Genomic DNA, 17910 nt, shown 5'->3' on the forward strand with positions numbered 1-17910 from the left:
GGTAGATATGGTTATTTCTGTTCTTCTGGAAGCATCCTTCTTATAGCCATCCATCTTCCTGCTCCAGTATGCACTGGTTTTTCTGTAGATCTTACACTATTGTTATTCTGAAAGTTCCCTTCCCCATCATTTGGGAGATCCTCTTTTCTTGTCTCCCATCTTGAATCTCCTGCATCTTCCCTTACTATGATGTACTCCCTTATTTTGGTGGAATATATCCTCTGTTACTTACTAAGAACACCAGTGTCTGAAAATGTCTTTATTCTACCTTCATTATTAAAGAAGATATTTTGGCTGGGTATAGAATTCAATGTAGGAAGTATTTTTCTCCCACAATTTAGAAGACATTTTTCTCTTGTCTTTCAGTTTTGTGTATAATCTGTTTTGTGTCTCTCCAGCTCTAAAAGCTTAGAATTTCTTTATCTCTGATACTCTGAAATATCACGGTGATATGCCTTGCTGTGCATGTTTTTTCATGCATTTTGCCTAATACTCAGTGGGACCTTTCACTCTTAAAATTCATTTGCTTGAGTTTAAGGGAAGTTTCTTAAATGCTTCTTTGATAATTTCTTCCCTTTTCTTTTTTCTCTCTGGAATGCCTGTTATTTAGATGTAGACTTAAATTTGTTCTGTAATTTCCTTATTTGGGGAATAAGTCTTTTCTTTTGTCTTTTAATCCTACTTTCTGAGAAATTTCTTTAACTCTATTTTCCAACTCTATATTAAACTTTTTATTTCAGTTATATTTTTAATTCCCGACAGCTCTTTTTTATTCTCTAAGTGCTTCTTTTTTATAAGTTCCTATTCTGTTTGACAGATGTTTCATCTTTTACCTCTGAGAATGTTAATTATAGTTTTTCTAAAGTATTTCTCCTGTAGTCTGACTTGATTCTGATTCCTCTGACTCCCTTCTTTCTGTTTGTTTCTTGGGGGGGATTTAGTTATAGACTGTCCTCAAATATTTAGTGGTCCTTCACTGTCCATAATGTATAAGATTCCAATGTTTATCGACTATTGACATGATGCACTGAGAAAAGTGCCAATATTACTTTTATGGTATTCTTGCAAAAAAATGCATAACCTAAATTCAACCATGAAGAAACATTTCATGAACCCAAATTGATGGACATTCTATAACTAGCCATTATTCTTCATAAGAGTCAAGATTATGAAAGAAAAAGAGACTGAGGGTACTTTCCAGATTAAAGGACATTAAGGCGACATGATAACTAAGTGCAGTGTGGGATCCTGAATTGGATCCTGGAACAAAATTAATGGGACAGTTGGTGAAATTTGAGTAAGGTCTGTAGATTAACTAATACTATTACTGGTTTTTTCATACAATTCAATAGCAAACAAACAATCTGATTTAAAAAATGAGCAGATGTTCTAAATAGACATTTTCCCAAAGAAGATTTACATATGGCCAATAGACCCATGAAAAGATGCTCAACATTACTCATCATCAAGGAAATGCAAATGAAAACCACATCAGATATCACCACACACCTGTCAGAATTGCTATTATAAAAAAGACAAGAAATAACAGGTGTTGGTGAGGATGTGTAGAAAAAGGAACACTTGTGCTTTGTTGATGGAAATGTAAATCTGTACAGCCAATAAGGAAAACAGTATGGAGATTCCTCAAAAAATTAAAAACAAAATTACCATATGATCCAGCAATTTCACTGCTAGGTATTTTTCCAAAGAAAATGACAACACTAACTTGAAAAGATATCTGCACCTCCATTGCACTAAAGCATTATTTACAATAACCAAACTATAGAAACAACGCAAGGGTCCATCAGTGGATGAATAGATAAAGAAAATGGTTTTAATCATATATATGGTTTTAAATATATGTATATATATATATATATATATATATATATGGAATATTATTCAGCAAAAAAGAATGAAATTTTGCCATTTACAACAACGTGGATGGACCCTGAGGGTATTATGCTAAGTGAAATAAGTCAGACAAAGACAAATACCATATGATTTCACTTACTTGTGGAATCTTAAAAAAAAAAAAAAAAAGCTCTTGGATACAGGGAACAAATTGGTAGTTTCCAGAGGAAGAGGGTGGGGGTGAGTGAAAAGGGTAAAGGGAGTCAAAAGGTATAAACTTATAGTTAAGATAAATTAGTCATGAGAGTGTAATGTACAGCATGGCAACTATAAATAAAACTGTATTGCATTAAAGCTGCTAAGAGAGCAAATCTTGTAAGTTCCCATCACAAGAAAAAAAACTATTGTGAAAGACGTTAAATAAATATATACAAATATTGATTCATTATGTTGTATACCTGAAAGTAATATAATGTTGTATGTTTATTACACATTAATAAAAAAAAAGGTATGTGGATGCATATATGTAGGAAAATATCTGAAGGAGGTTTATTGAACAGTTAACCCTGCTTCATTCTGGGAACTTGGAGGGACAAGGTTTTTCAGAAGTTATTTTAAACACTTTGATAAATATTATGGGTGACAGACACTGTTATGTGTGTAGGTTTTTATTTACAATTAAAAACTTAGGAATAAAAGGTTAAATATATGAAAGTGTTACTATTTCCTCTAAAAAAAATAGTATTCCTGGTTTTAATCATTGTGCTATGGTTATGTAAGATGTTAATGTTTGGGGAAGCTGGCTACTTTTTTCTTCCAATATTTTTTCTCCTATTCTCCTATTCTCCCTCTCTCCCTCTCTCTCCCCTCCCCTCTCTTTCTGGCACTCCAATTACACATATATTAGACTGCATGAAATTATTCTGTAAGTCCTCTTTATTTTTCATATTATATAAATTCTATTGGTGTATCTTAAAGTTCATGGAACTTTTCTCCAGGCATATGTTAAGCCCATCCAGTGATCTTTAATTCAGATATTATATTTTTCAATTCTATATGTATTTCAAAATATACATTTGATTTAGTTTTATAGTTTCCATTTCACTACTGAGATTCCCCCTCCATTCATTCATTATGACCTTATTTTCTTTTTAAGTCCTTGAACATCTTTATAATAGCTGCTTTAGTTTCCCTGTCTGCTAATTCCAAGATCTGGCTTATCTTATGGCCAATTTCTATGAATGACTTTTTCTTTTTTTTTAAAGATTTTATTTATTTATTTGACAGAGAGACACAGCGAGAGAGGGAACACAAGCAGGGGGAGTGAGAGAGGGAGAAGCAGGCTCCCCGCCGAGCAGGGAGCCCGATGTGGGGCTCGATCCCAGGACCCTGGGATCATGACCTGAGCCGAAGCAGACACTTAACGACTGAGCCACCCAGGCGCCCTGAATGACCTTTTCTTTTGATACTGGATCACATTTTTCTGTTTCCTCCCGTGTTTAGTAACTTTTTATGGTATACTGGACAGTGTGTGTGGTACATGATTGAGACCGTAAATGTTACCATCTTTCCCTGAAGAGTGTTGACTTTTGTTCTAGCAAGTTGTTAACTCAGCTGAAATCCAAATGTTATCTCCCCTTAGGTGAACATCAGCTGGAATCTATGCTCAGTGGTCCAGTTGCTGCCTTTCATAGATACAGTTCAGGGATCAGCTAAGAATTTGGGTGGAGTTTATGTATAGATTTGGAGGGACTTCTGTGGCTTCTTTCTTGCAGAAATTGTCTCCCTCACTTTCTAGTTACGCTGTTAACCTCAAACTAGGTCTTCATACTCCTCAAGTGAGTAAGATGTCAGATTCCTGCTTGAGTTCTAATCATCCCACCATATGAACTGAAAGTACTATCAGGTAAAAAGCCATGGAAATACGAATCCTACACAATACAGTTTCTTCTTTCAAAGATCGACTCCCCTTCAGTTTCTACTTGCTTATGGTAACTCTAGAGTGCTTTCAAATAGTTTTTATATTTTTTCAGGGTATATAATTATTATCTGCAAAAGGATCAGTCTAATATACTCTATCCTGCCATTATCACAAATTGTACCATATTCCCTTTTATTTTCCATTGATATTGCATAGGATTAAACAACAACAAAAAAGACTTCTGCATTTTTTGTGAATGATGGCAATAGTTCATCAATTTTTTCTAAAAATATCGAGCATATTACTAATCTTATTTTTTCTTTTTTTTCTTGTAGACAAGGGATGATTTCCTAGGTCAAGTGGATGTTCCTCTTTATCCATTACCGGTTGGTATAGATGTCCATGATTTTAATTTTTATGTTTATTCTTTTTTTTCTAATAAATACTTACAGATGCACAATATATAGTAAATGTAAATATTTGATTTGTAAAATGTATATCGCTATTATTCCTTGAGCATATTATTTTCTAAAAACTCATCTCAATTTTCCATTTTAATTTTATTTCCAAGATTCCCTTACATGAACCCTGGTAAGAAATAGAGAGTTGCTGAGGTTGGTTGACATCAGGAAAGCATGTCTGAGGAAAATCAGTTTGGAAATATTCTGCTGAATACGTAGAGTGGGGAGAGCTTAGTCTCACAGAAGGAACCTAGGATCATTTATGACAATATGGGCATGAAACTGAATGTGGACCAAGCATCTTACCACAATGAAGGAAGATAAGACTCAGGAAACATTTCATAACAAAACACCATTGGGCCAGGTTTCTGACATGGAGGTTGAGAAAAAAAAAAAAAAAGTAATGATAATACAGGTTGAATTTTGGAAATTAAGGTGGTGTCTCAAGTAGAAAAGTTAGGAGGAAAGGCCATTTTGTTTTGAAAAAGGATAAATTTATCTTTGGCCATAATGAATTTCAATAGAAAACAGGAAAAATGGAAGCCTAAAGTGGGCAGCCAACAGAAATACAAAAATCAATTGTGTAGAGAAAGAGACTGGGAGGATTGAGAGTTACCACATCGAGGTAACAGCAGAATCTCTGAGAATGATGGGCTGTCCAAGTAAGAGAGATGAGAGCATCAAAGGCCAGACATTGAGCCTCAGTCAGTGTGGGTCAATCGGAGGAGAAGAACACAGACAAGGAGAAACGAAAAAACAAACAAGTAAAATAATGTGATGAGAATTTAAGGAAAGAGTTCCAAGACCAAATGGGTAGTTAATGCAAAATGTAAGAAGTAAAGAATAATAAAAGCAAAGGGCTGTTGAACTTGATAAGAAAGAGAAGTAATACCTCTTTACTGTATCAGTCTTTTGAGATATTTATTGGCTCTCCACAGTTTTTAGAGATTACACACTTTTGATAATATATTTAATCCAGTCTCACTTTCCAGGCCATTTCCTTTTTTGTTTTCCTAGAATGGTGTCTATGCTCTAACCACGCCCAACTGCTGCCATTGCATGTATTCCATATTCCTTTGGGGCACCAACATGCTAACCACTCTACTTTGTTTCCGCTTCCCTCCATTGGCTCCTCAGTGCACCTGCTCAGCCTGTCTGGTACTGAGGTGTGACCGCCGCAAGTCCTAGGGTGCAGAAAGGGGAAAGCCCTGTCAAGCTACCAGTTATAACCGTTTAATGAGCTAAAGCCACATTTTTCTCACTTCTAACTTCAGTTATGGCTTAGATCATAGTTCATGAATATTCCTTAGAAGTACATGTTTTTGGTATTTATAGATATATCTTGAAAACCCACTGTTTTATTCTAGACAGAAAATCCAAGAATGGAGAGACCATATACGTTTAAGGATTTTGTTCTTCACCCAAGAAGGTCAGTAAATACAAAATGATAACATATTAATTTTTTTAATCTCATTATACATTATAGTAGCTTCTTTGGAAATTTATAGTTTAAACCTTTGTAAATAAGCTACCTTGAAATATTATTTTTTAAAAGCTTTACTGTTATTTCTGATTAAAAAGTAATATATGCACAGCACAAAAAATTCTGAAAATACAGAAAAGTATTTTTCATACTTCTTAGGAAAGACTTGTCCCCATAATATTTATCAGATTAGAAGGTGGAAATTTGTTATTATTGTTTTATTATTCCTTTTATGTCTTAAAGTATATGTAATTTTGTCATACTATCCTTTTAAAAATCACAAACATTAGTTCCACCAAAGCAATATCCAACAATGTGCGCAAAACCAATTTCAGGAAAACCTAACTACATCTTGCATGTGTTAATAAAAAATATTTCAGAAAACCCAAAATTTAGAGAAAATAACATGAGCAAAGACTAGAATTTAAAACCTAAATAACATGTTCATAATTCCATTTTCCTAAACTGAATTATTTGATTTTGGTTAAAATTTTTAAGTTTAAGCTGTAAATAAAACTCCTTTGATCATCTGTACCACATAGTCAAGTAAAATCTAGTGAAGACATGTATGGATTTACTGTCAAAAAAGTCACAGAATAACGAAGTACATCTGTACAACAATATTTGTCTTGTTTTTAAAACTAGAAAATACATTTGAAAGATATACTGTGGGAACTTAGTAAAATTTTTCATTTAAAAACATTTAATTGCTCTGTAATATAAATTATTAAAGCAAAATAAAAGGGACAGTGCTCTCTTAATATTTACTTTCTATAAGAGAAGTCATATATTTAACTTCTGCAGAAGTCTTAGAATATAAATCTCTTTTCTTCCTTTTTTAGTTTTAGACTGCTTGTGGTATCTGCATACCAAGAATAAATAAATATTTTCTTCTCTTATTTGATTGCCCTAGTAGCCTGCTTTTCATTTTGTCAAATGCTTTCTAGTATCCTTATCTTTAAAAAATATAATTTACATCTTCTGTCTGCACTGGATATCACTGCAAGTGCAGAAAGAACTTTAAATCAATAGAAAATGTACTACATTCTTAGACTTTCTGAGCCCCATTAAGTCCAAACCGACAGGCTTATTGTCTGGTTGAAAAGACGTGAGGGGCACCTGCGTGGCTCAGTCAGTTAAGTGGCTGACTGGATTTTGGTTGGGGTCATGATCTCAGGGTCCTGGGATCGAGCCCTGCGTCGGGCTCCCTGCTCAGTGTGGAGTCTGCTTCTCCCTCTCCCTCTGCTCCTCTCTCCACTCTCCCTCTCTTTCTCTCTCTCTCAAATAAATAAATAAATAAAACCTTTTAAAAAAAGACATGAAACATATCACTATAAAGAAACGCTTGTAAAAACCATTATCTGAGCAAGTTTTCTGTACATGTCTGTTATAGCAACAAGTCAGTGTTCACTCCCCCTTAAAAGTGGAGACACAAGCCACATTAGTGACCTTGGAAATAAGCATCAGGGATTCTTTTGACCACTCAGGAAAGGTACAGTTTCCAAGTTCATGAGAACTGTACAAAGAACACCTAAGAGATTAGGTGGGGTGGGGAAGGGAGTATCTCTTGAATATAGAATAAAAGATGGCACTTTTTTGTCAAGAAAGAAAAGGGGTAATGAGTTACATAGCTGATATCTATAAAAATCACCAAAATATCTATACAGAAAGTGAGGACAAGGAAAGATCTCTTAAGTAAGTAGGATGCTAGAATTGTTGGGGGCCATACACAGATTTAATGTTTTTTTAAGTATTAACACAATGTACAGCAGCCTTTAGCTTGGACAACTCATTATTTGAAGAGGTAATACAAGATACATTATGAAAATAGAGTAGATAAATTAATGTATGATAGATTCAAACAGCTGTCAAAGAAAGACAGTAGGTCTCTGACAGTTAGCAGGCCTTGCTCTCCACTTTCCTGTCATCCTCTACAGTCTGACTGGATTAGTATCCCCAAAGCATATCTCTGAGGATGCCTCTCCCTATCCCCCAAATTCTCTGGCTTCACAGTGTGCGCAAAGTAAAATCGAAAGTTCTCTTGTTTCACATGGACCTCATCCTCTGGATCATCCCTACCTCCTCCATGTATCCTGTAGGCCAGCCAAGCCCGATGATTGCCATTCCCTTCATTGATCCCCAGCTTTCCCATCCGTTTGCTCATATTTTACTCTTTTCTCCACTTACATGCTTTTCCCTTCATTGCCACAGATCAAAATCCTCCCCAGTCTGCTGGCGCCCACTCAAATGCAACTGCTCGCTCACCTTCTCCCTGATCTGTCACTCACACTTCCTTGGTATCTTATTTATTTCATAACTTTTATTTATGTTTGTTACATTTTGTCCTCCACTCACTCCTTTGCCTAGATATCTTCTGTCCTCGAGCTTATCTTTGGGTCTCCTCTAGTAGCTAGTAGGTATTCAGTAAATTCTTGTTAAATGAATGCTTTTCTTCTTAAAGTTTTGCGAATAATTATTTTCTTCTCTACAGTCACAAATCAAGAGTTAAAGGTTATCTGAGATTAAAAATGACTTATTTACCTAAAACCAGTGGCTCAGAAGAAGGTAACACAGAACAGGCTGAGGAATTAGAGGTGAGATCTTATAAATATTTGGTTCAACTGAGAAGAAAATATCTCATTTCTTATTTTACTGTACTTTGAAGAAAAAAATAACTTTATTCAATGAAGTTAACGTGTGCAATAAAAATTATTTACATGGGCATTTGTTTATTTTACCCAAGCATTCATTAAACATTTCTTCCTTCTAAGGACATTTCTGTAGAATGAATAGCCATTATTGATGGCATTCTTAAAGCTTAGTGAATAGAGAATACAATGTTTATAAATGAAAGCATTTACTGTAATTAAGTCATTAACTCTTTCTGTTTTTTTAGAGTTTTCTAAAACCATGTCCTTCTCCCCTCCATTAAAGTAAGAATACAGTTTACTATTTGTAAGTTAAATATATGGAAATTTTGAGAAGACCCTACTAATTAGGAACTCTTTTATGAAATGTAATTCTTGTTACTTTTCCTCTCATGGTTGGGGTGAGGATGGGAGGGCTCAGAGGAAAGGAGGGAATGAGAGAGGGAAGGAATTCAAGTGATCTAGTAAGAGGCCATATTTATCTGGGGCAAATAGAATTTAACAATTTTCATGGATGACAGGATAAGAAGAAGCTCAAGTCAAGTATTTGGGCAGAGCTACATACATCGAGGGTAAGTGAGGAAGAGGCAGAGAGCATGTATTTGGAATAGAATTGGATGGGGATTTGGAGGCTGGAATTCTCATCCCAAGCTCTGCTGCTAGTGAGCCAAGTGACTGTGTGAATTGTTGAAGGTCTCTGAACCGTAGGCTCTTCATTTGTAGAATGACAGTATTGTACCAGATGACCTCTACGGTTTCTTCCAGCAGAAAAATTTGTGATTTGAAAAGGGGACCCTAAAACAACTGCCTCTTGACATTCCCACTGAAGCAACATTTACTGAAAGCACACAGTATATTGGCACCAATTTGCTTTGAAGAGTTTTCTTGTGTGTGCCTTCCTCAACAGTCATGCCTCTTTGGCTGAGGGTCTGGTTAAGCCTCCAGAAGAACTGTAAAGGTGAGGTACCTCCCCCAGCACTGGACAGTACCTCACATACCCACATACCTTGAGAAAGAAAGCTCGAGAACAAGCCATGCTTTTGTAACAGAGCTTTCTGGGAATTTTTAAAGTAGGCTCCACACAGAGCTTGAACTCAAACCTGAGATCAAGACCTGAGCTGAGATCAAAAGTCAGACACTTAACTGACTGAGCCACCCAGGTGCCCCTCTGGGAATTTCTTATATGCACTAAGAAGAGTTTACTTTATGGGGAAATCTGTAATAATAGAAGGAAAGAACTTTTTTCTTTAAATCACAGAATATAGTTAACCCTTAGTTTGTCAATCAAAAAAACATGGTACCCTCTCTTAAGTCTATATTTGCGTATTTGATTACCTTTTCTTTTTTAGTTTTTCTCTGATTTATCATATAATAATCACTTTTTTAAAATTTTAGGTATTTATTGGGTCGAAGTTTCTCTGCCTGGCATTTTGGTGCACAGGGTATCTTGCATAATGGAATTCTGTTTGAGATGAAGGATGCCTGCCATAAAGAAAATTCTTTATTTAGTAACTAAAAAAAATTTAACAGCATTTCATTATTTAGGAACCTGCTCCAAGTTTTGCCCACACACACATATCATAGGTACCTTATTCACAGTTCAGTTCCTGTGGGTAGAGTTGCTTCGCTTCATTTTGTGGTCTCAGGTCTCAATGTTTGAATTCCCTCAGAATGCACCTTATAATTTCAGTAGATGTAAGCATGTAGGAGTTTATTTATGAAAGGCCCTAGGAATTTAAACACATGAATCTATGCTTATTTATCTTCTGTGTAGCTAATGACCAGAGAAATCTTGTCTTTGACATCTAATTTGTAACTGAATATATAAAATTCTATTTAAAGAAAACAGTTGTCATTTTCAAAAGAGGCTCACACTTAGGCAACCTGTATTCCTTAGTATATCAAAGTCTGGCTGTAATAGGTTATTATTTAACATTTGATTTTTGTACCCTTTGCAACTTTAGATTTAGTTGTATATATTTTGCAAGGCTAACATTAATGTGTGTTGTAGCTCTGAATGCTTTCTTTCTGATCCTCTTTGACTCCATTAAATTGTTGGCAATTGCATACTAGCTTTCAGGTTAGTAATTAAATAACATTCATTGATACTTAGAAAATTATTTTGTGAAGAATATTAGCTGATATATGTTTCATAGGGAGGCATTTTATACAAAAAAAAATGAAAACTCAGTTTTTCTAAATAATATTCAAATGTACAACTGTACTTCCTAGAACTTGAAACAGGTTTTTAAAAATTAGGCCTTTACCTTCTCAAGTTTACTTAGATAACATAAATTCACTAAGGAGACCTTTAAGAGAGAAATCTTTAAGATTTTAAAGAAATAATCTTGTGGTACCATTTTCCTAGCTCTAAACATTTTTACAATCCTTTACAGCAGTCGTGAGGACCCTCTTATTAATAAATTTTATTAATCTACAGAAAAATAATCAATGACCATATTTTTAAAAACTTAACCATTTTTCAAGAGAGTGAAATACAAAAATTCAATTCACCTACTTTTAAAATGGAGACCAGAGAAATAAAATTGATTTAATATATACAAGACTAATTTTTAAGTCTGTAGATCCTACATTATGATCATTTAAAGGAATGGAAAGGAGAAAGAGAAGGAAGGTAAATATAGTTGGAGAGAGAAAGTAAGAGGATAAAGGAAAAGGAGAGAAATAGAGCAATAAAAGAAAGCAAAATTAAAGAGATGTCGGTTCCGTAGAAAAGGTAAAAAGGAAAAAAAATAAGAGTAAGAAAGAAAGGGAGTGAATTTACTTCCCATCCAGATCCCTTTTTCCAGAATTCTTTCTATCTTCCTCTCTCCCTGCCCCCTCTGCCCCCCTCACCTTCTGTCCTGCCTCAGTCTATAACCGATAACCCTCCCACCAGACCAGCCAGAGAGATCACCCTTGCTGCAGATCCCCTTTCCTTTTCTCCAGGCTGCCAGAAAACATTCCTTTCCTTCTCAGCTCTCCTCCCTGGCCCTTTCTTTTCAGAGTCAGACTTCCAACATAAAAGAACTCTCTTCCACCTTCTAAGCCATCAGCTGGCTGGCACACAACCATCCTTCAGCGCTAGATCCCCAGTGCCTCGAAAGAAAGACTGTATATATTAAGGACATTATTTTTTTGCCTGTTATTATGTTACCAAATACATTTCCCAGTCTTTTTTTTTCCACTTTGACTTGGTAATTTTTGCCACGTACAAATTTGGGGGTTTTGTAATCAAATTTGTCAGTCTTTTTCATACTCAAAGGCTTCCCCAGTCTTGGAACATGTTCTTTTAAATTTCAAGTTTTGTTGTAATACATGTTGGTTTTACTTTGTAACATTTAAACATTGTTCAATCTGTAACATCCTGGTAGAAGGTATGAGGTAGCACCCCACATATTTTTTTTTTGTATTTTCCCACAAATTTGAACTGTCTTTATCATATCCTAAAATCCTATAAATTTGAGTCTTTCTGGGCTTTCTGATTCATTCTGTTGAGCTGTCTGAGTGTACCTCAATGCTCCACAGCTTTAATTGTTGTAGTGTATGCTATATTTTATTCAGTAGAGTTAATCACTCATTCTTCTGTTTTTAGAACTGTGCTGGTTATTCTTGCTTGTTTGTGTATCTATTTGAACTTGAGAATTGTCTTGTCCCATTATTTATAAAAATCTGTAAAGTAGGGGTGCCAGGGTGACTCAGTAGGTTAAGTGTCTGACTCTTGATCTCAGCCCAGATCTTGATCTCAAGGTTGTGAGTTCAAGCCCCATGTTGGGCTCCATGCCCAGTGTGGAGCCTATTTAAAAAAAAAAATCTGTAAGGTAGTTTTATCGGAATCTTGGACACTTTATATATTAAGTTGGGGAGAATTGACACCTTTGTGAGGCTGAGTCTTCCTAACCAATATCATATTATGTCTTTTCATTCATTCAGGTCTCTTTTTATGTCTCTTTAGGAGAATTTTTAAGTTTTCTTCACTCATTTATTTCTGCTTCCCTAGCCATATTGGTATTTAGTAGGACCTTTTATTTATTTATTGGTATTTAGTATTGATATTTAGTAGTCCTTTTCTGTTAGGAAGTTTCTTATGTAAAAACATGCCATTAACTCTTGCTACCCTTCTGAGTAATTCCTTACCCTAACTACCCTAGTTTAGGCTTCATGTACATATGCCCCTCACTAGTACCAGAGGAAATTTCCAGTGCTTTCCTAGCACTTAAATAAAACAAACAAAGAAAACAAATGAAATTTTATTTCTTCGACTATTTTATGACCTGACCAAAATGCCTTTCCATAATCCAGAAAGAGAAAAGTCAGATGTGAGAATCATAATGGCTTTTCAGTTGCTAGAGAGTTCATTGTAGCAATTATTTCTAAATCCTTTGCCTTTCCCTGTCAAGCCTACGCATATTTAGGCTTCATCTAGTGATTTTTTTTCAGGTCTCACTTAGTTACTGATTTCTACCATAACAAGCTCCTTTCTCTATGGGAAAGACAATGCCCAATAAGACAATATTCTTGTCCTTCATTCATTTGCTTGTAATTTAAAGAACAGACTAAGGTTACACGAGTTTAAACTGTGTTTCTCAGTGCTGCCCATCATTGTTTGTTTACTTAAAATTTTTTTCTGTCCTGGGCCACCTGGCTGGCTCAGTAGATGGAGCATGCAACTCTTGATCTTGGGGTTGTAAATTCAAGCCCCACGTTGGGTATAGAGACTACTAAAGAATAAAACCTTTATTCTCTGTCCCTTTTTTCCTATTAGGTGTGTTTTAAAACTTTTTTGAAAAATGTTAAAAGTTTCAAGCAAAATTTACATGTTATCATTTTGCAGAAAAAAGTCTTCATTATCATAAAATGTTCATATTATGGTCTTAAAAGTTGACACTGTGCAAATTTTTCCTTGCATAATTTCTGGAACTGGATATGCTAATCTCTTTTTAAATTTCCTCCAGCATAATTTATAAGGTTAAAAAAATTAATTGTTACCACTCTGTTTTTCAGCCTGGCTGGGTTGTTTTGGACCAACCAGATGCTGCTTGCCATTTGCAGCAGCAACAAGAACCTTCTCCTCTACCTCCAGGATGGGAAGAGAGGCAGGATATTCTTGGAAGGACCTACTATGTAAACCATGAATCTAGAAGAACACAGTGGAAAAGACCAACCCCTCAGTATGTGCTGGTGGCTTTTACATTTGTGATATGAATACATTTTGACCACTAATTTTCATTTTGAAGTTGTGTCTCAAATGGGTTCATAGTAGTATAGGGATCCATAAGCTGTAAAAATGTGAGGAGGATTTTTATGACCCAGGGCTTTAAAAATGCCATCTTAACTGTTTCTTTTTTTTAAATGATTTGATAATATTCAAAATTATTGGAGTCACAAATACTACCCTTCTAATTGCTTCTTTATTTTAAATTATTTTGTAGCCACAAAGGATAGGTTTTTCTCTTTAGACTTGTTTAGAAAATCTTGGAAATTTTTTGTAGTTTGTTACTAAAATGTAATAAAATGTTAATTTCTACAGTACACTATTTTAAAATATAAATTACTTATAAAACATAAAGGACTGAATACCAAGGGTCTTTTGTTAAACACTCATTTGCCAATCTTGTCAACGCATACACAATTTTCAATGCACACAGATCAAGGACAGAAAGAATGACCTTTAAGGTATTCTAATTTATGTCCACTCAGTGACATTTTTCTTTGATTATCATCAGACTGTGTATTTCTAAATATACATTTACAAATGTCCCATTACTCACATTTATTATCAAATGCCCTTCCATTTCTCCTCCCTTATGGCCTTATGAAGGCTTTCTTTAGTCTTCTACTTTTTGACAGAGACTTAAAATTTTTCGTATTTGTCCATTAATTTCTAATTTTTGGCTTTGGTATTTTGTGTCTGATACAGTCCAAGCACTTTCATAGATATTTTCTGTTCTCAAATCCTTCCAAAGCAAATCAGTGATCCTGGTTCTTCGTGGCACAGAAGCATCAATCTCTTAGGGACCTGTACAAATCGTAAAACTGAAGACACTGTGAAAGTCTACAAAATTGTCCTACTGCAGACCTCAGTATTATAGCAAGCCTGACTTGAACAGAATCACATTTCTTTCACTACGGTTGATGTCACTTTCAGCTAGCCTAAATCAGGTATTGAGGAGAAAAAAATCTGAAGCATTCTCTTAGAACCATCTGTCAAAATTATGTTTTCTTCAGCAATAGTACATTAAGAATTGATCTTCCAACTACCCTGGGCTTATATGGCATTAAATAAATTAACAATAATTTTGTTATTAAATATTTTATAAAATTCTTGATCTGAAGGTCTGATTATACTAAATGCAAATAGCTAGAATAATGGAATAAATGGGGTAATGGTGTTCAGTCTGATTTACTATAATGTTCCTAAACTCAGACATGTTTTTACTATTATCTTTTTTCAGACCAGACCTATTTCTGTTAATGATCAAAAACAGATACTATTTAATCTGGGATCTATTAAGTTTTTAATTACAGTGTTTCTTACATGATACTTCATTTTGCCCTCTGCATTCGTGCATGGGGAACTCTACTCTTGGCTTAAGATCAATTCTGGAAAACATTACTGTCTGGTTCTTGAAGCTGTATATGTAACTAACTCCTAAAGCTTCTTTTTTGTAATCTCTCTAGAGCTACTTTAGATTTTACTCATAACATGGCAAAATAATAATATAATGAAATTATTTACAAAACTCTCAGAAATTCATTTATTCAACAAATATTTTTGAGTGCCCTTACATGTCAAACATTGCCCTAGGCATGGTGATGAACTAAAATATCAAAGTCAGACGTGTTATACATTTTCACAAAACCTTAATTGCACAAGGTACTCTGAAGAAACCAATGTGCCCATGACTTCATCTGTGTGTGTTGAAATAGGCTTTGGCCCAACCAGTGAATTCTAATCTAAGGTATTTTTTTTAAAGGATCATAGCATCTTTGACTATCATTTTAACTATCTTCAGACATGAGTGATGGTTTTTCTATTTCTAATCCAGGGACAACCTAACAGATGCTGAGAACGGTAACATGCAACTGCAAGCACAGCGTGCATTTACCACCAGGCGGCAGATATCTGAGGAGACAGAAAGTGTGGATAATCGAGAGTCTTCCGAGGTAGAAAGAATTTTCTTGTTCTTGTCCATAGACACATGTTACAGCAATAAGATTAAAGTATGTGTGGCTTAAGATTATTCTGTTTGTTTTAGAACTGGGAAATTATAAGAGAAGATGAAGCCACCATGTACAGCAATCAGGCCTTCCCATCATCCCCAGCATCAAATAACTTGGATGTTCAGACTCATCTTGCAGAAGAATTGAATGCCAGACGCACAATTTGTAGAAATTCAGCCACCGGCCAGCCAGCATCCAGCTCGGTAAGATGCTCTTAGATTTTGTTGTAGCTTCAGGATTTTATATTATATGTATTATTCCATTGGGTATCCAACATTTACATAAAATTTTGTCTTTTATCCCTGGTTTTATTGAGATGTAATTGACAGACAACACTGGATTAGTTTAAGGTATACAACATAATGATGTGATATACATATATATATATATATATATATATATATATATATATATATATAAAATAGCAAAATTACTACCACACAAAGTCTAGTTGTGTCTAATAGATAACATCTATTATCTCACATAGCTACAAATTTTTTTCTTGTGATGAGAAAAATTATGTCTTAAATGGCATGTAATAGTGTGTTAGGGACTTTAGGACTTTACAGTATGGTCATTTTTTCGAATATCTCCACTAATAGTATGGAGCAGAGTCATGGATAACCCAAATGGTCATTGGAGTCTAAATAGCCGTTACATAAACCAGGGCCTCCCAGCCAAAGACCCTCAGGAACACACCTGTAATTAAACATGTTGGGTTTATTACTCATTTCAGCAAGGAGAACACACACCCTGAGTGTCTCAGTAAGAGTATGTTCGAAGGGGCGCCTGGGTGGCTCAGTCTTTAAAGCGTCTGCCTTCGGCTTAGGTTATGGTCCCAGGGTCCTGGGATCAAGCCCCACATCGGGCTCCCTGCTCAGCGGGAAGCCTGCTTCTCCCTCTCCTACTCCCCCTGCTTGTGTTCCCTCTCTCGCTGTCTCTTTCTCTGTCAAATAAATAAATAAAATCTTAAAAAAAAAAAAAAAAGAGTACATTAGAAAAGACTTGGAGGATTTGGGTTCATGTTAGGCGATTTTGAGGATGGTTTAAGGAAGCAGGACTTTGCTCTGCACTGGATGCTGTGAGGAAGCAAGAGTGTGGGGTGCCTGGGTGGCTCAGTTAATTAAACGTCTGACTCTTGATCTCAGGTCTTGATCTCTGGGTTGTGAGTTCAGGCCCCATATTGGGCTCCATGCTGGGTGTGGACCCACTTAAAAGAAAAAAAAAAGCAGGAATGATTCTGTGATTGTGTGTCTCAAATCTTATGTATAGCGAGGCTAAAGCTGTAATTCGTAAAGAAGCAGTAGTCACTCAGATTTGCCAGGATGGAGAGATCTTTGGTATTTTGTGGCTTGGACAGTGTTCACATTTTGTCTGTGTTCAGGCATGATTATAAAGTGGTCTTGATTTTGTGTTGATCCGACTGATGAAAGCCAAGCAAGTCCTGCATGTCTGAGGCTACTTTTCTCCTCCTCAATTATACCACACCTGTCACAGCACACACGTGTGAATAAGAGCTGACGTACTTGGACTAAACAGGGAGGTAGATGGCATTCAATGAAATACTATGCAGCTATGAAAAGAATGGAGTTTTGGGGTTTTTTTTTCTTTTTTGGGTTTTGGTTTTTTTTGGGTTTTTTTTGCTTTTTTTGTGTTTCTTTTCAAGATTTTATTTATTTGCGAGAGAGAGCACAAGCAAGGGGAGTGTCAGACAGAGGGAGAGGGAGAAGCAGGCTCCCCGCCAAGAGGGGAGCCCGACGTGAGGCTGGATCCCAGGACCCTGAGACCTGGGCGGAAGGCAGATGCTTAACCAACTGAGCCACCCAGGTGCCCCTGTACCTTTTGAATTTCATACCATGTGTATATTAATTTAAAAAATAATTTATTATTTTTAAAGTATTATATGGTCATGGTTAAAAATTCAAACAGTATTGAAGTATATAAAACAAAAATTCAATCTTCCGTCTTACTTCTAACATATGCTCCCTCAGTTGCTATTAATGGTTTGGCATATATTGTCCTAAATATTTTTTTTTTTTTTAAGATTTTATTTATTCATTTGATAGAGGGAGACACAGCGAGAGAGGGAACACAAGCAGGGGGAGTAGGAGAGGGAGAAGCAGGCCTCCCACAGAGCAGGGAGGCCGATGCAGGGCTCGATCCCAGGACCCTGGGATCATGACCTGAGCCGAAAGCAGACACTTAACGACTGAGCCACTCAGGCGCCCCTAAATATTTTCTATATATTTATAAACATGTATGACACACATATATTTGTACATAATTTTTTTAACCTGAGATCATCTTTTTGGTAACTTA

The 17910-nt window shown here is 35.5% G+C and overlaps 1 protein-coding gene across 8 annotated transcripts in view; it reads left to right on the forward strand.

Annotated features, from left to right (window-relative positions):
* NEDD4 (NEDD4 E3 ubiquitin protein ligase) overlaps positions 1 to 17910 on the forward strand; it is a 121352-nt gene that overhangs the window by 78281 nt on the left and 25161 nt on the right. For 5 of the 8 annotated variants that reach the window (XM_078079306.1, XM_078079307.1, XM_078079308.1 and 2 more), the window contains 6 exons: positions 4111 to 4161; positions 5604 to 5665; positions 8211 to 8313; positions 13372 to 13538; positions 15417 to 15534; positions 15627 to 15794. In XM_078079306.1, coding sequence (XP_077935432.1) covers positions 4111 to 4161; positions 5604 to 5665; positions 8211 to 8313; positions 13372 to 13538; positions 15417 to 15534; positions 15627 to 15794 — 669 coding nt within the window. The remainder of the gene's footprint in view (positions 1 to 4110; positions 4162 to 5603; positions 5666 to 8210; positions 8314 to 13371; positions 13539 to 15416; positions 15535 to 15626; positions 15795 to 17910) is intronic. The other 3 variants (XM_078079304.1, XM_078079303.1, XM_078079305.1) reach the window with 3 other exon arrangements.

The sequence above is a fragment of the Halichoerus grypus genome, chromosome 8 (genome assembly GCF_964656455.1).
Source record: "Halichoerus grypus chromosome 8, mHalGry1.hap1.1, whole genome shotgun sequence".
Classification (NCBI taxonomy): domain Eukaryota; kingdom Metazoa; phylum Chordata; class Mammalia; order Carnivora; family Phocidae; genus Halichoerus; species Halichoerus grypus.